This window comes from Cottoperca gobio, chromosome 8 (genome assembly GCF_900634415.1).
Source record: "Cottoperca gobio chromosome 8, fCotGob3.1, whole genome shotgun sequence".
NCBI classification, from domain to species: Eukaryota; Metazoa; Chordata; class Actinopteri; order Perciformes; family Bovichtidae; genus Cottoperca; species Cottoperca gobio.
This window is the reverse complement of record NC_041362.1, coordinates 22,820,171-22,842,590: the sequence shown is the minus strand read 5'-3', so window position 1 is coordinate 22,842,590 and position 22,420 is coordinate 22,820,171. Positions and strand designations below refer to the sequence as shown.

General features: G+C 39.7%; 1 protein-coding gene across 1 annotated transcript; it reads right to left on the bottom strand.

The window, feature by feature from the left end:
• Positions 1-842: 842 nt before the first annotated feature.
• On the bottom strand, positions 843-21,428 carry ppl (periplakin). The gene is made up of 22 exons (XM_029438719.1): positions 21,226-21,428; positions 15,669-15,768; positions 15,077-15,231; positions 13,859-13,979; positions 12,811-12,936; positions 12,482-12,523; positions 11,356-11,517; positions 11,100-11,207; positions 10,560-10,655; positions 10,321-10,443; positions 9,598-9,744; positions 8,217-8,368; positions 8,003-8,109; positions 7,292-7,449; positions 7,002-7,180; positions 6,682-6,820; positions 5,750-5,943; positions 5,467-5,617; positions 5,267-5,350; positions 5,050-5,166; positions 4,027-4,119; positions 843-3,937 (listed from the first exon to the last, which is right to left on the bottom strand). The coding sequence occupies exons 1-22, from the start codon at positions 21,273-21,275 to the stop codon at positions 1,265-1,267; spliced, it is 5,277 nt and encodes a 1,758-aa protein (XP_029294579.1). The 5' UTR covers positions 21,276-21,428; the 3' UTR covers positions 843-1,264.
• Positions 21,429-22,420: the final 992 nt, after the last annotated feature.

Below are 22,420 nucleotides of genomic sequence, written 5' to 3'. Positions count from 1 at the left end.
ACCTGTATTTGGTATAGCAGATGAAACTTCAGGTTTAAAAGCAAAGCAGTCTGACTCATCATTGCATTCACATCACTATTGGCCTGTAGATGAATTGTGTTGGTCTGAAAATCTACCACTCCTGCTGCTTGGCTGGATGACGTCATTTATTTCTAAAATTAGAAAGATTAAATTTACACTGAGGGGTTCTGTGAAAACGTTCAACTTAAAATGGGAACCTGTCATACTTTGAGAGTCTTAGGGAACCACTGGATGGAGGCCTGTGATGGTGATTTGCTTTATTGATTACTTGTACCTCACAGGATGGATGATGCATGATGCCCTGGAGGAGTGTAGAAAAATGGCTGGGAAAATATGCACTTGTGCTTGTAAAATTCAGTTTTGTGAACATGTCATCTGCCAGTGTTTTTAAAATTGAGAATTCTCAATAAATTGTGCATTTGCATTGCTATTCTGCAACTACTCTATAAGTGCAGAGTCATCATGGGCAGCAGTGGCGGAGGGTCGGCGGTTCGATCCCCAGGGGGAAGATACTGAACCCCAAGATACTCCCAATGGCCGGTGTGAATGGTTATCTCTACTGACGAGCTGATGTGCACCTTGTATGGTAGCCACTGACTGTATGAATGTGTGTGGTTGAATACTGACAGGTGTTGTAAAGCGCTTTGATTTATTTAGATATACAATGCTTTGTGGTGGACGTCCATCATCAAAATATAGCATATCAAATTAAATGTTTATTTTCCTCAGTAATACACTTAAAATGTGTACATTGTTTTACCACAATAAGATTACACACAAAAATCCATACAATGTTTGTAGTTTGATTTGACTTTATTGAAGCTTACAGAGCACACATCGATTAAGTAGACCTGGGAAAACCCCACAAATAAATGAGACATTTAGTACCCATGCCAATTTAATTTGCAATAACAAATCATGATCTGAAAGATATGTTTTGTAATAGTACCCAGTGTACGAAATTAAAGCCGAGCTGAGCAAACTCTTCCTATCACATAAAATTGTATGTAGTTGGCTGTAATAATAGTACTATTAATCCAAATATTTAAGCCAGTAACACAGCATTGAATATGCATAAGCAAATAAATACATAGTGCATTTAGGAATCATGGATAAAGTAATGCCAAGTCACCATAGTAATGAAGTCAGAATGGAAGCACGTTAAACAAAAGGAGATTGTTAAACAACAGAGATGTAAGTGAGAAAAACATGTTGAAAATGCGCTTTCTTAATATGATTCAATTCACTGGTTCTTGCCCGACACCATTACCCCAAACTCCTGGATGGCAATTTCTTTGTTTATGTACTGTTGAAGCTGGCGATTTGTGATGTGCCCAAGACGCAACGCATCTTCGATGGAGAACTTTTTCCCTGATTTTCTGTCGTGAAGAACCGAGGATTCTCCTTTGGGGCCCTTGACCGTGATTTCTTCCCAGTCACACTCCTGGCTCTGCAGGTTGACAAACATCTTCCAGTCAATCAGCCCTAGTTTGTAGGCCTCCTCTGGTCGCATCTCTTTGCCTGTATCTGGGTCGATGACCACGATAGACCTGCGAAGATGGCTCTCCCTCTGTTCCTTCTTCATTCTCACTGCCACCAGGTTCTTCTGAAGCTTCTCAATCTCTTCATCCTTCTGGGTGGTTATGCCTCTGAGCTCTGCTAGTTCTCTCTGAAGTGAATCGAGTCTCAACTCCAGGTTCTTTCCATCCTCCCTTGGTGCAGACTCAGTGATAAGACGAGTCTCTTTGCTGGTGATCTCGATCTCGGACCGAAGCTTGCGGATCTCATTCTGCAACCTTTGGTTTTCTTGCTGCAGACGGCTGCTTTCATCACGGATGTAGTGCAGTTCTTTAGAAGATTTTGTGTTTGAGAACTCCATATCAGAGAGCCTGGACGTGAGGGTGGAAAACTCCTGGTCAAGTTCTCTCCTTCTCCTTTTCTCCTCGTCCAGAGTCCTCCTTAGGTTCTCAATCTCAATCTCAGCCTCTGGGTCCCTTTCAACTTGCACTTTCTCAGTGCGGACAACTCTTTCCTTCACATCCATCTTCTCCAAGGTGATCTGCTGCTGGATGAGGACATTCAACTCTTTTTCGAGCAGAGTGCGTTTGTGCCTCTCTTCATCAAGCTGTAGTCTAAGGATGGAGTGTTCCTTCTCCTGCTGAGGATCCTGCTGCAGGACTACCTTCTGTTTGACAGTCACCTTCTCACGGTTCTCTTTGTCGCGGATCTCCAGCTCATTAAGTCTGACCCGAAGCCTTTGGATCTCCAATTCTGCATCACGCCTTGCCCTGCGCTCACATTCTAGTTCTTCCAGTTGCAGATCCAGGTCAGCCTTTTGTCTCTGCAGTTGGTAGAGCTCTGTTTTCAGGCTCTCCTTTTGTTTCTGCTCACTGTTGATGTTTTCTGAGAAGGTCTCGCACTCTGATCTGAGGAGAGGATCTTCTTCCATCTTGACCACTTCTTGCTGAACAAACTTCTCGCGGACCTGAGACAGATCAATTTTCCGCAGTCTGATCTTTTCTTCTTGTATTGACCGTTCTCCCTCAAGGTCAAGGCGTTTTTTCTGTTCATCTGCCAGTTTCCTTTTGAGAGTCTCAATTTCCTCCTTAGTCTTGGGATCTTCTCTGTACTGCAGCACTTCATTGACCACCTCTTTAGTTTGCACTTGAGGTTTGGTGTCCTTCCATCTTTGAATTTCATCACGAAGTTGGCGGATTTCCATCTCAGATTTCTCAGTCTGGTGGGTTTTATCTACGATTTCATTGCGAAGTCTCTCCAGTTCTCTTTCAGTCTGTGGATCTGTCTTGTATTTGATGACTTCTTTGATGATCTCTTTAACCTCCACTTGAGGTCCTCTGTTCCTCAGCATGGTATGCTCCTCCTGCAGGGATCTAACCTGGAGCTCTGCGTCTTTATAGCGCCTCTGTTGCTCTACAAATTCAAGACGGAGATTGGCCACCTCATTCTCAGCTTTGGGGTCTGGGCGGACGATCTCCCGCACCTTTTCCTGAATAACAACCTTAGACTTCTCCTCCTCTAGGCTGGTAATTTTTCTCTGGAGGTCAGCCCTTTCTCGCTGTGATGATCTTCGTTTGGTCTTTTCGTCTTCATACTGCCTTCTGAGGTTTTCTACCTCCCTTTCAAAGACAACATCTTTCTCTACTTTCAGCACCTCTTTGATGGATATCTTCTCCTCTGCCATTGCTTTCTCCTTCTCCATCCTTCGGAGCTTGTCCTGAAGAAATTGCAGTTCATCCTCCAGCTGCTTCCTGCCATCCATTGCCTTCTGCTTCCTGTCAAGGAGCACCCGGTACTCTGTTTCAAGTTGGGGATCATTCTGGACTTTGATCACCTCCTCCTCAGTGATCACCTCCTGTTCCTTATTCTTCTCCTCAGCCAGGAGTGTCACCTGCTTTTGTATCAGAATCAGCTCATTGTCCTTCGTCAACTTGTGCCTCCTTAGCTCATCCAGTTCCTCCCGAAGCTTGCGCATCTCCTCCTCCTGACCACGATCTCTTTCTATACGCAGGACCTCCTTGACTGTGTATTGCTGTGCCCCTTCTTTGATTTCTGTATCAAGGCCACGCAGCTTTAACTTTAGTATCTCAAGGTCATTCTCCAAGACATGGGTTATGCGACGCTCCTCTGAGAGTTTCTGCTGGACCTTATGGACTTCCTCATCCAGTTGGGGGTCAGGAACCTTTTTGATCAACTCCCTCTTGACAATTGTGTCCTGGGGCCTCTGTCCTTCAAGGACATAGATGTCAGTCTGGATAGTCTCAATTTCTTTCTCGAGCTGCTCCCTCCTCTGGACTTCATCTTCCAGCCGCTTCTTTATTCTCCAAGGCTCTTCTCCTGGGGCAGCAGCATTGACTGACTTGACATTTGTAGACTGGATCATAGAGGTCTTAGGTTGCTATAGAGGTAAAATCATTATTGTTGTTGTTTTGTAATGTTATTATGATTGTTATGATTATTATTGTCAATATTATAAAAATGTTTCACCTGATTGAGAAGACTTTGAGTGAACTCCAGATTGTGAAGCCGTTGCTTATTCACTGCATTCACCTCAGTGAACTTAGCTTCAATGGCAGATTCCTGTAAACAACATACCATGGAAAGAACAGAGTTGATCCTTAGTTACTTCAGTGGTTCACAACCTTTTGGGCTAATGACCCTTACATTCAGCATGTAACTTAAATTGTTTCAATTGAGTAGTGAGAAGCATGAAGAGTGGAAAACTATTAATTAATTCATAAAAAAGAAGCAAAGATTTCAACAGAACAGAATATTTTAATTTTCAGCCATGAAACTGCAGATAAAAAGCAATTATGTCCAGAGACACTCACCAGTTTATTTCCCTTCAGCTGAGAATATTTAGGGTCAAAACTAGAGCCACTTAAGGATTTGCAAAGAGTGGTCATTTATGTGTAGCATTTAAAAAGAAAAAGGCGGATACGTTACGGGGCTACCTGTTTATATTGAATATATATTATATTTATATATTCCACTAAGTGTACACATGGAGATCAGTTTACTCGTTGTTGAAACGTATATTGTCTTCTCTAGCTGTGGTGCTGCTTTCTGAGAATATAACCCTGACGATGTCATGGTGACGTCATCCTGGTTATTTTCATGTTATTTAAATCTTTAACAAAAAGACTGTGTTATAAACTGGGAGTGTGGTGTTGAAAAACGCTATCTAGTTGCATTATGGGAAATGTAGAATCCTGGGTTTGTGGGTGCTTGTATCACTAACAGTCGGGATATCTCAGCCTCTAATGCTTTGATTATTCTTTTTTAATAGTTCATGATCATTATATTTATTGTGTGTCGGTGTATTCAATGCCAAATCTATGCTGCGAAAGAGCAAGCCCATGCAAATGCATGGATGAAGAAGACAGGAAGAGGTTGTATGCCTTTGCTGTGTACTTCAAAGTACTTGCTCATTTCACTGCATCAGTTACACAAGACTTTTGGACTGATTTCATAGTGACATGCTATGAAAGCTTGGATGTTGTGCCTCACCTCTGCCTTAACGATCAATGCAGGTGATTCCAGTCTGTTCCTTTTGTACGTCTGAGGCACAAGTCCATCCTCAAGGTCAAGTATAGATCTAAACTTATCAGTTTCATTCTCGTAGTCCTACAAAGAAGAGTCAGTAAACCATTAACCTTCATCTTATTGTATTCATGCAAATTAAAGGTTGTGACGTGGTGGTAGAAATTAATGTAGAATATCTTACTTTGACAGCTTGTTGGTAAAGCTGGGCATTTTTGGACACGTTGTTGAGGTCAGACTCTTTTCTTGCAATATCAGAGAGCAAGTTCTGTAGAAAGCAGAGAAGTTTTTATAAGCGTTTTTCTACAGCACCACAGACAGAATATTTCTCTACACCAGGAAATATGCGTATATAAGTATGAATGGCCCTGTTGCCCCTCTCACCCTCTGATTCTTCAGCTTGGCCTCCACTTGTCTTGTGTCATCAGTTTCATGGGGCTCGTAGTTTGGGACACGAGACAACCAGCTGTTCAGATTATCATAATCATTGCGGTAATTATTGTACGACATCTTGGCTCTCTGCAAGCTTTGAGACCTGTAACACACAGCAAAAGAGATTATTATATAGATCTTGTGTATAGGTCTATATGATATTTATTTATGTAATGTGATACTCAGTATTTCTTCCAAGAATTATTGATGCACAGTTCTTCCCTGACCCTCTCACCTGGTGTCAGTCTGCCTGTTGAGATTGTTGAAGCTCTTGTTAAGCTTCTGGACGTCTGCCTCTTGCCTCTCAATGTCGGGGCAGTGCTCTTGGAATTTGGTGGCCATACTGTCACAGCTGCTTTTGGCCAAACGCAGGTTCTGCTCCGTCTCAGTAATAACTGACCTCTTAGTCCTCAGGTCTGATGCAGTATCCTACCAGAGTAGCAATGCAGACTAAATAAATATACACACTAATATGCTCTTCAGACAAGTCAATGACAAAATGAGACTGTGTGTGGAGGCTTTCTTCCTTTAAGAGTTGTGTCAATGAATGTGTGTCAATTTGATTAAGAACAACTTTGTTTAGGTATATGATAGCACAATATAACATCTAAAATAATTACATTTTTGAGAGACTTTTGGAAAATATGATCTTTAAGCAGAAAACATGTGTTTGCACTACCTTTGTAAACCCAGCAGCCATCCAGCCATGAGCAGTAATAAACAACACTGCTAGTTGTACCACCCATCCTGTGTATATTAACTTGGATATCATTATAATTATCTTATTATTAGGGACTAATCATGTAATGGTTTACTGAAAATTGCAAAGTTATATCTTTCTACAATGTTACTTTTGCATCTCTTGTCAAAAGTCTGTTTTCCTGTAAACATTGCTAAGTTTCTTGGCCAGTTAATGCCGACAGATGTTGTTCAGTGTGACAGGAATGTGTATTGGGTCACCCTTGTGTGCATGCATGTGTGTCCTTGTGTGCATGCACTAGCTTCAAACTAATTAGAGACCTGCTGATCAATACAATGCTTCATAGCACTCCTAGTGATCACAGACTCTGTGGTGCATCTTTAATGTTCCATTTAACAGTATGCCTTTTTTCAGTCAGAGTGGGATATCAATGTAATGTGTGCCAAGGAATTAAAGAGACATCTTACTGCAAGTTCCCGCTGTGTTTTCTCGAGTGAGGAGATGTCAGAAGGAGCAATCTCTTCCCTGGCCAACTTGTTCTCATAGGTGGACAGTAAAGTCTTTCCATTTTGTAGGGAAGTCTCCAGCTGGTTGGAATTCTTCAGTCTAAAACAAAGGTAAATGCAATTATTAGGTTAGTATAAATGCATAACATTCAACAACATTTTAAGTAAACGCGCAGATTTAAAAGCAATTCAGAAACTAAAAAACGTTAGGCATACTGCTCTCACAACAATCACAACTACCACAGAAGATGACACACTGAAATACATATCAAGCCCCGTACTTCTCCTGGGAACACTGAAGAAGCTGCTCAATCTTGGTGTACTTCTTGTTGGCTTCATCCACCTTGCTGTGAAGTTGAGGAGCACTGGCACAAGTTGGATTTGAGACCAAGAAGCTCTTTGATTCCTGCACTTTAGAAGACTTCTCTGGTTCGATCTTACTGACAGCAGCAGCAATGTCCTGAAGGAAAATGTCAGGGTTGATTACTTGTAAAATGCATAAATACTCTCTGTAAGCTTTTTGAGCTAATTAAGAGATGTGTGAAACAGCATTTGGAGTGGAAATCATTACCCTCATATCCTGCAGGCGGTCAGCGCTGTCCTGCAGGGGCCTGTTCTGCTCCAGTGGCGGGCGCACTCGAGCATAAATGCTCTTTTCCTGTTTGTCCAAGTCACTGACGACCTTGTCCAGACCGGCCATCAGCTGGCGGCACTGCTGCTCCTGCTTGTCTGAGGTCACACACAACATGATGAGCTTCATTACTTGGCTTCATCTATTTTCTTCAGTGACAAAGATTGACAGCTGTGGTAGGCTGTAAAACGCACTAAATCTTTGTTTGACACAGATCTGGGGACAAAATGACATTACTACAGCAAACTGTGGTCGCACAAGAAACGTTGGCGATCAAACTGAAAGTGAGTGCACCTGCAAAGTGAATAATAATCTCTCATTGCACAATGCAAAACTAAAGTAAGTGCAGCAGGTCAAAGTTGAAAGAGGAAGTGGTCTCTAACCTGTGATGGATGTTTACAACAATTAATTGAGAAATATGAACCATATAAGCTCAGTGTCAAATCATATAATGAAGATCTTGAATGTAGATTTGGATAGGGATCATCTTCAAGACAGAGCCAGAAGGTTTAGTAATAGGGCTTGAGCTTCAGCTTGAGGACGTTATGTCGATGCATTGTGTGCATTGTGCTGTAGGAGGTCACATTAGGTCATATTAGAAACAACAAATAAATCAAGTTGCTTGAAAGACAAGTTGGATGTTTTCTGTACCTGCTGTGCCGGTCCCACTTGCCTTCTTCAGCTCATCGAAGCGTTTTGACAGAGTTGTATTGCTGCTTGACATCTTCTGTTTAATATTTTTTTGCTGGCTGGCCAGGCTGCAAGCACACAATATAAAAAAACTGTCATAGCGGCATTGCAATAAAATATCAAGGAGTGTGCCATCCAGTGAACGTTGTTCTTCTTTGTGTTCATACACACTCACTTGTCAGAGACTGCAACTGCCTCGGGGTCGGTGGGGGGGATCATGAAGCAGACGGCCGGCGCAGTGAGTTGATGTCCAGCTGCATCCTTCACGTCCCATTTGGTCCCATTGTTCCGGAGCAGAGTATACCTCTCCCCGCGCAAAATCTGCCCCTGTAAATGTCCAACAATTACAATCTGTCATCTGCTGGACCACAAATATAGTTTCATCCAAGACAATCACATTCAAGACACAGCTTTCATCAAATCAGGGTTTACAGATTCATTATTTAATGTAAATATGAAGAACAGAATTAATTTAAAGGCCCTTTTAAATTTTACTTTTGGGTATTTTGTTGTGGGCTCTGGCAACAAAAGATTACTGAGATGGCAGTTAATGTAAAAGCAAATCTGAAAACCTTTTTAACATAAATGTTGCAATTCCATTTTTAATTTCATGAAATAAACAATTGAGTAAAATAAATGAATTCAATTTGTGAAATAATTTTTAAAATATTAAATTCAATTAAACATTACATTTCTATTAACTTCTATTTGATCCTAGATTTTCTTTATTTCAAGATAAACTTTAAAAGAAAAATAACTGTCATCTTTGTAAAAAGACGGCTCTCAATACATGTAACATTCCTCCCAAACACTTTTACAAACCTGACAAAATGGATTTATTTTTTAAGATTAAGACACAACCACATGATGGCCAATAATGAAAACCTGAAATCAGTGAGGTCAAGAAACCTACACATGATGAGCTTTGCTACACCTAAACTGAAGAGCTCCAGAGGCTCTCTAGTTGTGCAGACTTCTTCAAATCCCCTGTCATGATCCTCAGGGGTTTTAAATAAGATACTCAGCTCTCTTCTGAAGGGATTTGAATGCATTACATCACAAAACCAGAACAATACAGGCCTCGTAATAACAAAAAGCCAAATAAAGGGTGAGTGCTTCGTCACGTACTGTTATAGCAGAGATAATCCTGGGATTAGAGCACTGATAACCAGTGACAGATACAAATAAAAATAAAGATAAAATGAAAGGTTTTGAGTTACTGCAGCACATGAATGCAGTTAGATGACAAAGATGAATGAAATAAGGCAGCTATGAGAAAGCTTCCAAAGAGGAAATCAGAAGAAGGAATACAGTTCTAAGCAATAGAAAATGGCAAAATTTCTTCTTTGCCCTTTTTTGGTCTGAAAGGAACTGAACTGCATCGCAACCAACATGTGTTCAATAGTGGGATAGACAGAAAACTCTCTGTGATGATCATCTACATTTTCAATACAGACAAAAAACCTCTCACATTTAAAATCAGCGACAAAGTCCAAGTAACAGCAGCTCAAACTAAAAAATGATTTAGTATTAGATTTTAACGACACACTACATACATCATCTGTGTCAAACTCGCATAGAGCCTCAACAGGCAGCATCTTCGGGGGGTTCTCCCGACGGTACTTCAGAGGCAAAACCTGCAGGCTGCGCTTCTGAAGAGCCTTCACCCGTTCATCAAAGTGGTCCATGGCCTTGGCTTGCTCCTACACACAACACACGCACATGCACACGCACACGCACACACACACACACACACACACACACACACACACACACACACACACACACACACACACACAAAGTTACAAAACAATATCAACAGGGTCAATCATAGAGTAAGTGTAGTGAACAAATCAATGATTGGATGTGTCAGAATATTCTTTAATAAAATCATGATAAAACTGAGGTAACTGTTTTTGGAGCCAAGGAGGAAGGCACTCAGCTTCGGCTGTTAAAAGCCTTGGAAAAGAGCAGAAATCTAGGTGTAGTCATGGACTCAGACCTGAACTTTGTCCATGCATTTATCTTCAGTAGACTCGACTACTGTAACAATGTCTTTACAGGTCTTTCAAAACTTGATTGGACAGCTGCATCTGATTCAGAACTCTGCTGCTCGAGTCCTCACTGACACAAAGTGGATCACATCACTCCAGTTCTAAAGTATTCCCCTGGCCTTCTGTCTGTCAAATAAAGGATTTCAAATGGACCATCTGACTTCTCAGGTCGTCTGAGACATGTCTGCTTACTGTCCCAGGATACTGTACCAAAGCAATACTCACATCGAGCTCCCTGATCAGACCCTCCATCTGATACACATCTTTGAACTCTGGATTGTACTTCTGGGTTAGGTCTGTATCCAGCCGCTTCAGCAGGTCCTGAGTGTCACGCGCTTCCTTGTGGTACTGGACACACACAAAGATACAGACACTGATGAGCTTTAACTGTGTGTGTGTGTGTGTGTGTGTGTGTGTGTGTGTGTGTGTGTGTGTGTGTGTGTGTACATTCCTCTGTGGCTAACCTTGTGGTACTCATCCATGTTTTTCAGGTGGTTTTCCTCACAGATGAGCAGGTTCAGGTACTCCTTCCAGTCAGCGTGGACTGCCTCCATATGAGCCTGAGAAAGAACAATGTGTGTGAGCATTTGATCAGTACAATTTAAGTAAAATAATTTAATGTTCAAAACACACTGTGTATGAAGAAGCAACACTGAAATAGGATACACACTGGTTATGTCGGTCCAAAAGCAAAAAAGTGAAAAGTTGATTTTGTGGCTGGATGTAAAGATATCAGTTGTATGCGCATTTCCAATATTAAGAAGGGCTTTTCTACACTCTAGGGGTCATGCCTTTCTAAAGTATCATCAGAATAGCAGTGAAAGAAGATGTTGTTTTTAGGAATTTTCATCCAAGAGGAAGCATGTAGTGGGGTGAAAAAAATAGGCTCTAGAATGAATCCTTGGAGAACCCCAAGGGGATCAATACGGTTGTGGAATCCCAGGTACACGTGCGGCAAGGAATAAAAGTAAAGCAGTAAGAATTCAAATAAATTGAGCTTGTACCTCAATAACATTCTTCCCTGGATGCTCAGAAGCAATCAGCTTCTCTCCATCATCATTCAGTTTGGTGATGGTGGCCTCTTTGGACTCGAGACATTTACCAATGAAGTTCTGTTGGGGCAAGACAGGTGAGCTGAGTAAACTGGGGACCATATTTTTTTATTGGTTAGTTTCCATCCTTGTATACTTGTATGATACTCTTCTTAGATACAAAATGCAGCTTGTTTGTATGCGTGGTGTGTGCCCATCCCTCAGTTACCTCATACTGTCTCTGGCGAGCGGGGTAGTCCAGGTTGGTATCACTCCAGTCATAGCCCATTCTCTCCTCTGCCTGCTGGTCCATCCAGTACAGCTCATTGGTGCAGCGCTGCATGTAGTCCCGCAGGCTCAGCAGGTTGCGCTGACGAGTGCTGGAACTGGCCTAACCGAGGGAAGGAAAAACCTGGAGTTACAACCACATTTTCAAACATGATGACTTGGTGACTTGGATTTCCTGGAAGAAAAAATGTCAATATTTAAACTAATTTAAGGTGAATTGAACAGTTTTACTAGAAACTGGACATTGACACCTCAAAGTCCCATGGTGTAGACTTTTTATGCAATTACAGCAACTTTAAAATAATTCTAAGCATCCTGGTAAAAATTGGAGCATTCTAAGTGTTGACATCAGCCCTTAATCTTTCCTCTGTAATGCTACAGCGGTGTACAATACAGTATGTTTAGAAAACATGTGACTAACATGTTGTGGCCTCAAAAGATTTGAAAATGTAGAATTAATGTCAAATGAGTTTTGTTAATGTATAGGTCTGTTAGCTGGGAGCAGCTGCACACTATAACCACAATAACAATGCATTGTATGTGGGTGACTTTTACCAGCTACATTGTAGCTGTTGTTATTGATACATTTTAACATTTTCATTTAATGTTTACCATGAACAATAATGCTGGCATTATTCTACGTTTTCCAGTGAAATCTAGTCTGCCTGTGGCACTCAGCTCCAAGCCTTTTGTTCTTTCTGAAGATGTCAATCTTAAAAATAGCTCACAAATATATAGTTTCATTTCTAAAAAGGCTCAGTAATTTCCTAAAACAGTTGGTCTCTGCAGTTTTTAGCTAATCTTACTCAAATCGGGGGAAATACTGAATTTGTTGGGGATTATTTTCAACTGGGTATTAATCTACATTTGGTGCTCTTGTGAGTATTTGTGGCAGCAGGACGGTGTCGGATTAAGTCAAAATAAACTACAGAATGTGTGTTGATGGTAATGAAGGAACATGTAGATGTATCAGAATTTGGGGCAGGTTTTCAGATATATCATTTATAAACACACAAAGCAGCGACCTGTGGGCTTTGAGAGTGAATGTGTATGTGGTAGTTATTTACCAGTAGTTTGGCGTACTTCACCTGGAGGCTACTGACGTATTCCTGCAGAAACAGAGAAAACAGAGAGTGAGAAGACAACATAAACATAACATACATTTGCTTACATATGCTGTTGTTCAAACTTGTAGCATTCATACAAAGTTTATACATTTTATTGTGAAATAAAAAGTAAATTACATAAAATAATAAAATAAATAAAATAATATAAATACGAATAAAAAGAAGGAAAATAATAAATAAAAATAAAGTGGGCTAGTATGAATAAATGCATTGAAAGAATAAATCATTCCTGACGTCATTCAGTTCTTCTCGTGGTTTCCTCTTTGTACCTTGTCTCCGCCGGTGGAAATATGGGGAGCCAGAGCCTCCACCTCGCTGTGGAGGATGTTGTGTTCCTCCACCTCGTTCTCCACAGTGGGCAGGTCCTGGCCAAAGCCCTTATTATTCAGGTTATCCTGAGGGAGACAAAACAACACACTTTAGTCACAGTCTAGTCTGGCTATTACTGAAATGAACTTTCTCTATAATACTGTTGAAATGGCCATGCGGTACAGATAGAAAGGTAATTAGTAGGTCATAGTGTAAGAGAGTAAGTCCACATCCACGTCCAAAGCCCTATGCTCTGAATTGTAGGATACTGCTACATATTTCACATATTTCATATCTCATACCTCTGACCTATTATCACCTAATGTGTTAGGAAACAACACAGAGCAACATAATCACCATTTAGAGTCCTTTATCTACTTTTTGCTCTGGTTCAAAAATATCTCCTTTGCTGCTAAATGCTCCACTGTGTTCACCAGCTGGTCTCTACCTGAGTGTGTCTGCTGCTTGCTGCTGAGCAGGTCGTGTACACTGCTTTAAAGAGCTGTTCACTGAAAACAGCTGCTGCTGCTGGAAACAATGTGGATGAGAGTTTGTGGGCTGAAACACTTTAACAAATTGGCTAAACAAAATATAACATTAAAGTGTTGTACTTGTTTCAAAGTACGTGTAACTTTATTATTAGTATCTAATTTAGGAATCATTTCCTTATTACAATGTATTTCTGACATCCGTTCGACATCTGGTTTCATGCCTTGCCGATAATTAATGGCAGGGACTTTGGACCTGATCTGGTTTTTGTGCATGTTTAGACTGTGGAAGTGTGAGAGAGTGTGTGCAAAAGGGAGATAGATTAAAAGAAAAAACAGTAGGATCAGGAGTACAGAAGATTTACTTAACAAGATATATCAAGATGTATTTGCTTTACTCCTTCTCCGCATTATACGCTTCTAGATGTGGTAACTATCAACAACTAATGAGTGTGAGTTTATAGAAGAGGTTTGTGTCCGCTCAGTGGCCCCTGTGTGAGTACACAGGTTTGCTTCCTACCAGTTTCTCATCCATCATGTTGCCCCAGTTGATGCTGGGCTTCCCCTCAGTGCGGGTCAGGTGGTAGATACGGTCATGGTCCTCTTTCAGCTTCATCACTTTCTCACGCAGCTGCCTCATGCTGACCACAGACACACATCATACAGAATGTTTTTCTTTTCTTTTTTATGGTTCATTAAATTCAGCATGATAAGATAACTCTTCTATGTGTACAAATAATTATGGTATTTCTTTCTGAACTTGTATTCTGAAAGAACCACAAGTTATTCTAACCATAATATACAACAATGTAAATCCTCATATAAAAGCTGGTATGGGCATAACCTGCAATATAATGACTCAGCATGATGTACATTTCAACAGCATACTTTTCATTAGTACAACAACAGTTATCTTAAATCCACCACTCTGCTGCTCTTACTTTCTCTTTCAACACAAATAATATTTGTATTCACTAATTACCCTGGTTTACTGACAGAGAGAGAAACATGCCTTTATTTCCCCTGATCCCCAGTTAATGCAAACGCAGCACTTCCTCCATGTTTGCCTGTTGTCTCGATAACTTCAGTGTAATGTATATTTACACTGCAGTAATTCTATCAGTACAGCAACAGAGTCATATCAGTTGTTCCACGTTGCCATTTTCCTCGAATGATGTTAAGCGACACTTCCTCCAGAATTTTCCACATAAAAGTTACGTGGCCTTCCTTTTAGAAGCTTAAGGTGTAGGTCTTTTAATGTCAAAGAGAGTGTTTTGTTAACATCGAGGAATATGGAATACATTGTTGTAGGCTAAAGGTGATTTCACCTCCCCTCAATATCTTTTAACCTGGCCTTTATTTGTTTGTGCTCGCCACAAGTTAAGTTTTTATTGTGAAACATCTGTGCAGGAAGTAATGAATTTGAGTGAAAGTAACTAAACAGCAATTGAAAAAAAAGGTAAAATAGAATTAATTCGAAATAATTCGCAAATGAAAAAAGTATTTCTGTTTGCGAAGATCAACTGAAAGAGTGGTGAGTATGGCAAGACATATCCTGCAATTATGGAATAATGTTGTGGAAATGTACATTATACCGAATCTATCAAGGCAACAGGTAAACACAGAGGAGCTTCAGTTGTGTACAGCTTGCTCACACGTTTCTGGATATTGTAGTTCATATGTTTTCTTAATGGCACATAGCACAGTATAGCCTTTAAGTACCAGGAGTACGACTTACTCCTTTTCTATCATCTCAGCCTGCGGATGCTGGAGACGCTTGGCATTGACGGCGTCCTCATCCAGGCCGGTGAGCAGTTCCAGAGAGGTGAGGATCCTCTTATTGCTGTCATCCTGATACAGTGGCTGCTTCCCCTCATTGATCTTACTCACATCCTGCAGAAAAACACAGAGGATGTAAAAGAAGTCAATCAGGTGCAGTCAGACAAACACTTGGCCACAATTTCATTTCAAAGTCCCTTTTCTCCTTTTTAGCTCCTGGATAAATGTAAAAGGTTATTTTTATGATGAGGGGTTAACAAGTTGACACACATTTCTCACTTAGATATTGCTCTGCTGGCCACCCACTAGCTAACGGTCAGGTGTAGTCTAATATGATGGCAGGGCTGGGTTAGCTAGTCACTACACTGTTACACTGTGCTGTGTCTGTTAGTGTGCTGGAAGGTGTGTTTTGGGTTTTTCCCCATTACAGTATTTGTTGGTTCACGGGCAACACTTGGTCATTCTATCATCTAAACTTTGGGCTAAAGGCCAACGTGGGTTTTTGTCAGTATTAACAGATCTCTTTGGGAGACTTTGTTCTCAGATTGTACCTTGTTGAGGTTCTGCTCGATGTCATAGCTGTTCTTCTCCACTTTATCAGCATTCTTCTGCAGCTTGTCGATCAGAATGCTCAGTTCTGTGGACGGAGCACTGGAAGACAAACACAGAGGTCTGTTATATCAACTGTTTCCCACCTTACATATCATCAGAGAAGGTTTTCTGCAGTTCAAACAACTCCAACAGATTGATGCATATTCTCCAGAGAAGCTTGCGTCAATTACAGGACTTGCATCCTCTGAGTTAATATTATTATGTTTGTTAACCAGGACAGTCAGTGTTTGAATCAAGTAACTTGTAGAAAATATGGTGCGTCAGATGAAGTAGGCTGCAGTTCATTGTGTCAGATACATATTGAATCAACATTTATGTAAATAAAGTATCAGATCACACTCGGTATCTGCAGATGTTAAAGGACTCTGAGTGTGTTCGAGACATCTCTGATATTCACAGCTAATTTCATGGCAATCTGGAATGTCGTTTAAAAGATGTTGCATGGTCAAACCAAACTACACTGCAACACTCAGACGGTGCTGCTGGTGGGATAAAGTGCCTTTACTGATCTAAAACTATCTACATCATCCATCGAGGGTTGTTTCAGAAAAATCTAATAAAACACTATATGTGGTTTGGATTTGTTCCAAATTACTTAAAGCAACCCGAGTTTGTCGCAGTCCACACTGTGATCTATGAGTTTACAGCTTTTAATGACTTGATGAGTCAGAATCCAACTGCTGCTTTCAACACTGTATATCCTCTGGGATCTTCATATCAAGATGACTTATGATGAGTCATATTACACACCAGTGCCAGAACTGGATCTGACTGACTGTATGAAAATAAACATAACTCATTATAATATATAACATTACATAACTGACCACATAGGAATACATTTGTATTCACAGAGCTGCCATACTGTAACCATCAATCTCAGATGTGCAAGAGATGTGTATGTAAGAAACTAGCCCAGCAGGGTTTTGCCTCATATCATGCAGCAGACACAAAATATCACTCACTGTAATGTGTGCCGCAGTGTTCAAGAGCTTGTGAGAAGCATGGTATATAGAGTGTTAATATGGAGCGCTGTTAGATCACCTTCACAACTGTCTTTATGTATTCCTTTAGCTGCTAACTTCAAGAGCAGTTTGGCACTAGAGTCTATATATATATATATATATATATATATATATATATATATATATATATATATACGTACATATATATATATATATATATACGTACATATATATACGTATATATATATATATACGTATATATATATATATATATACGTATATATATATATATATATATACGTACATATATATACGTATATATATATATATATATATATATACGTACATATATATATATATATATATATATATACGTATATATATATATATATATATATATATATACGTATATATATATACATACATATATATATATATATATATATATATACGTATATATATATACATACATATATATATATATATATATATATATATATATATATATATATATATATATATAGAGAGAGAGAGAGAGAGAGAGAGAGAGAGAGAGTTTAGCTTATCAAAGATATATGGTGTCTGCATTTATGTCAACTGATAAGTTACAAAAAATTGCAAGTCTGAAATACAAAAAATAAGTTTGAGGTCATTGAGAAACAGTGTCTCCATTTCACAGTTTGTCCACCAGAGAGCACTGACATTTCACACTGTAAAATGTGTGTGTAAAACTAGTTTCAACTGGTGTAGTTGTGTAGATGCAGCTGGCAGTTTGTCTGTATCATGAAACCCCCTGAGGACTGTTTCTGTCACGTTAGAACAGCTCATGATAGTAAACATGTACAGTTCTCTTTCCTCACTGAAACCTTCAAAGCAACAGAGCACGCCTCCTAAATCACATGCGTTTAGACTGCCACTACAAGACACACTACATGAGGACGAAAGGAACATCAGCTGGTTTATAATGCAAGGCATATACATAGTTGTCTATACTATTTCTTTGCATGTTTCTCAATGATTAAAAGCTGTGGTTTCTACAGAGCATGTGTAGAAACATTCATGCTTTTCAAAGCCGATATTCTTGTTCGAAAATTCAGAACAGTTGAAAACTAAACGTTTTAAGTGTTAAGCAGTGCAACTGAATCTGTTCAAAGAGAACAGCTTTATATTACAGAACTAAAACAGTTTTCTTGATTCCCACAATACAGCTTTTTAGTTATAATTTAAGAATCAATAATTCTACCTGCTCTGCTACATATTCTGTGCTCAATAGTTTCCAGGGAGGCTCACTGGCACTAATTTAATGTTTTGAGGTTATGTTGGTTCTGGGAAGGAACTGGCACTGTAGCATTCGATTGAGAAACACAACTCAGATGTTTCCACAGGGAGAGGGTTAAATTAGAAGCAGAGAGCTCCAGCACTAAGTCATAGAGGGTGTGGAGGGCTGCTGCTGTCAGTCAGTGTCACAGCAAAACACCAGTCCTGCTCCACTCCATGTGATGTTTGTTTTATGTCTCTTCTTGGTCGTTTTGCACCTCTATGGGAATCTATTTGTCTGTGGTTGTTCAGCATCTCTTTAAGGTCACTTTAAATATCTTTAAGGTCACTTTACATCTCTTTAGGGTCACTTTAAATATCTTTAAGGTCATTTTACATCTCTTTAAGTTCACTTTACATCTCTTTAAGGTCACTTTAAATATCTTTAAGGTCACTTTAAATATCTTTAAGGTCACTTTACACCTCTTTATGGTCACTTTACATCTCTTTAGGGTCACTTTAAATATCTTTAAGGTCACTTTACACCTCTTTATGGTCACTTTACATCTCTTTAAGGTCACTTTAAATATCTTTAAGGTCACTTTACACCTCTTTATGGTCACTTTACATCTCTTTAAGGTCACTTTAAATATCTTTAAGGTCACTTTACACCTCTTTATGGTCACTTTACATCTCTTTAGGGTCACTTTAAATATCTTTAATATCACTTTACATCTCTTTAAGGTCACTTTAAATATCTTTAATATCACTTTACATCTCTTTAAGGTCACTTTAAATATATTTAAGGTCACTTTAAATATATTTAAGGTCACTTTAAATATATTTAAGGTCACTTAACACCTCTTTAAGGTCACTTTACATCTCTTTAAGATCACTTTATATTTCTTTGTGATTTCTTTGTCGTTATATTACATCTCTATGCGGCACAGAGGCCTCCGGACTGATTGGGCCCCTGAGCCTGTGCCCTGGAGGCCAGTTCAATCCAGGAAATATATCCCAAAACATACAGTGCTTCCTTGCTACATGGCCTTGTCTTATACTTTCTCTTCCTTTCTATAAAGAGAAACCTTGTAACAGGGCTACACATTCCTTTCACCTTATTATTGTCTGGATGCAAAGGTAGGTATTAATCCCCAGCTTTGAGGTTTTGGCAATCTAACCATTTTTAAATTTCGTGCTTGGACTTGAAGCTGTCAGTTGCCTGGCTCACACTGACAGCTTGCCAGATACCTGAGATCACAGCATTCATGCACCAACTAACAACTGAATGAGAAGAGCGGCATGAAGAGGGTGGAGCTGCATTATTTAGATTCCACCACTGTCTGTGGGTGGTTATCAGTGAAAAGTTGTTCAGCAGTGATTACAATTATGACATATCTTTACTGTTGCATCCTCATTGTCTCATGGCCTGATGAGTAGTAACCAATACTAGCTGCATGAATGCAAATGAATGGTTTGGTATGGACTTATTTAACTAAGTGCTTTCCACATATATTGCTTAGAATCTTTCTATATTATAGTATGCCTCTTGACTTTTGCTTGACTTTTGCTTTTGTTGTAATGCAGCAAAACACCAAGAAAAGATTCCAGTTCATAACACAGTACAAAGACTAAGAGTTTTATGGTGGAAGATAGGGCATTCCTTTTCTCTCACAGTGTGTGTGACAGTGGCAGGAACACACCTTACACTTAGACTAACAGTTACTGAGACTATATGAAGGACAGAGACTATAAGAGACTATATGAAGGACAGAGACTATATGAAGGACAGAGACTATATGAAGGACAGAGACTATATGAAAGACAGAGACTATATGAAGGACAGAGACTATATGAAAGACAGAGACTATATGAAAGACAGAGACTATATGAAGGACAGAGACTATATGAAAGACAGAGACTATATGAAGGACTATATGAAAGACAGAGACTATATGAAGGACAGAGACTATATGAAAGACAGAGACTATATGAAAGACAGAGACTATATGAAGGACAGAGACTATATGAAGGACTATATGAAGGACAGAGACTATATGAAGGACAGAGACTATATGAAGGACAGAGACTATATGAAAGACAGAGACTATATGAAGGACAGAGACTATATGAAGGACTACATGAAAGACAGAGACTATATGAAGGACTACATGAAAGACAGAGACTATATGAAGGACAGAGACTAGAGACTACATGAAAGACAGAGACTATATGAAGGACTACATGAAAGACAGAGACTATATGAAAGACAGAGACTATATGAAAGACAGATAAGTCAATCTTTTGGTACTTGACACTAGATAATTATTTTGAGGCCCCTGACCCCCCCTATTACCGTGACAGGGAGTGACAGGGAGCATTATGCTCTCTACTGTCTTTAAAGACACTCCTCCTTCTAGACAGAGAGAGCTGGTTCAAAGACATTTGGTTTAAATGAAAATGAACCACCTAGAGATAATGATTTAATAAACCAACTTCAGCCTCAATATGCACTTTATCATTTCCAGGGTAGGAAACTAGACTGATTTCACCTTCACTACTCAAACCCAGTGAAAAAGGAACAGGGAATGGGCTGGGTGCTCGTGGGAGAGGCTGCAAGCCATTCCTCACACATTGTATTTCTAAGGAAGACAGCGAATAGTTATCAAACCAGTTACTACAACTTTACTGCGCAGCCTATCAACCACACCCTCACTTGAGTTAAAGCACACATTATGCAATCGAATTTACAACCTCTCATTTTTGTCTTAATCGCAAACACATTATCATTAGGCTATCATTATCAAATAATGAATTGAGTGGATTAAACGATCTAAAGTCGTGCAGCAGAAACGAGGGTTTTACTCTTGTTGCATGTTCAGTGTATGCACCACACTCCGTTAAACATGTACTGAATACACCATTGTTTATACAAAACGTAGGGTCTTTTGTGAATAAATACGACAATATATTTAATTCGCCAGGTATGTAATCCACGATATGATAGTATACGTGTATCATATTTAAATATTATTTGAACAACAACTACAGTGTATTCTGGAGGAAGATGTTCGTACAGATGTTAAATGATTACCTCGTAATGTCACTCCCATAAGTAATACAGGGTTAAGGATTAGGTAAAGTTAGTACAGGTAATTATATATGTGACTTTAGCGCAAAGCAAGGTCACTTTAAACAAGAGGGTTTTTAAATTACGTTATGCAGTAGACGTACATACTGGAAGCAGGTAGTAGTAAAGAAGTCTCCAACTTACGTTGTTTGTAGTTGCGTTAAAGCGACGGACTTGGTCTTTCTCTTGAACATGTTGACAGATCACGCCTGTGGTTTCCGACAAGAAAAACAATCCCAGCAGGACAGGTGAACCTCAGCTGTGTGTGTGTGAGTGCTTTGCTCGTGTGTAGCCTGTATATGCCGTGTGTCAGATATGTCCACACAGCCTTCTCAATGTCAGAGCTTCCACTCACACAGACACTGTACCAGCGGCACTGGAGTTACCACCTGGAACATTCACTTTTAGTTTGCACACCCACCCACCCCGTGTACCTGTCAGCCAGCAGAGCGCAGGTGGAGCCACAGAGCCAGGCCCCGCCCTTCAGCTAGCCTCCCAAGTATTCACAGCTAAACACAGGCTAATATTACTGATGATTACCAGTATCACAATAACCACTGCGTCTGAGAAAAATGAACTAAATACAAAATAAGATCTCCTGAGAAAGAATAAAATAACTGGTGTCACTAAAGTATTTTGTGCATCATGGCAAAAAAAGATGGAGTTTCATTACAGAGCAGTAAAACAGTATGACATGATGGCATATAATATTTGATACAGATCAACTATGATGTCCATTAAGTCCTTAGTAGTGTGTGTGTGTGTGTGTGTGTGTGTGTGTGTGTGTGTGTGTGTGTGTGTGTGTGTGTGTGTGTGTGTGTGTGTATGTGTGTGTGTGTGTGTGTGTGTGTGTGGGTGAGTTGCTTTGTAGCTGGGGGTGTTGCTCTGGCCAAACCAGTCAGACAGTTTGTGAATGTTGTGTGTGTGTGTGTGTGTGTGTGTGTGTGTGTGTGTGTGTGTGTGTGTGTGTGTGTGTCTCAGTCAGTGCAAGGTGTGTGACAGTGATACTACGACTCTCCACGGGATTTCTGGGTAAATTATTTCCTACCTGAATTAGAAAGCAAGGGAACATCAAACTAGATTATACATCAACAACGACTTTACGACTCTTTATGTGCCCTGTAATCTCTATTAACAGATTTTTGCATAGGAATGCAGAATTTGTAGGCATTGGGACAAGGTTTAGGATATTGGAAGCGTTCTGGTTTCCGTTTGTAGTCTGTTTGTAGTCAGAGTAGTGTTAACCAATTATGTTTGAGGCAGCTTTGGTGGAATGCAGGTAAATGCATTGGCCGAAATGTTGTCTCAGAAACCATCGGCTGTCATCTGACAACGAGTT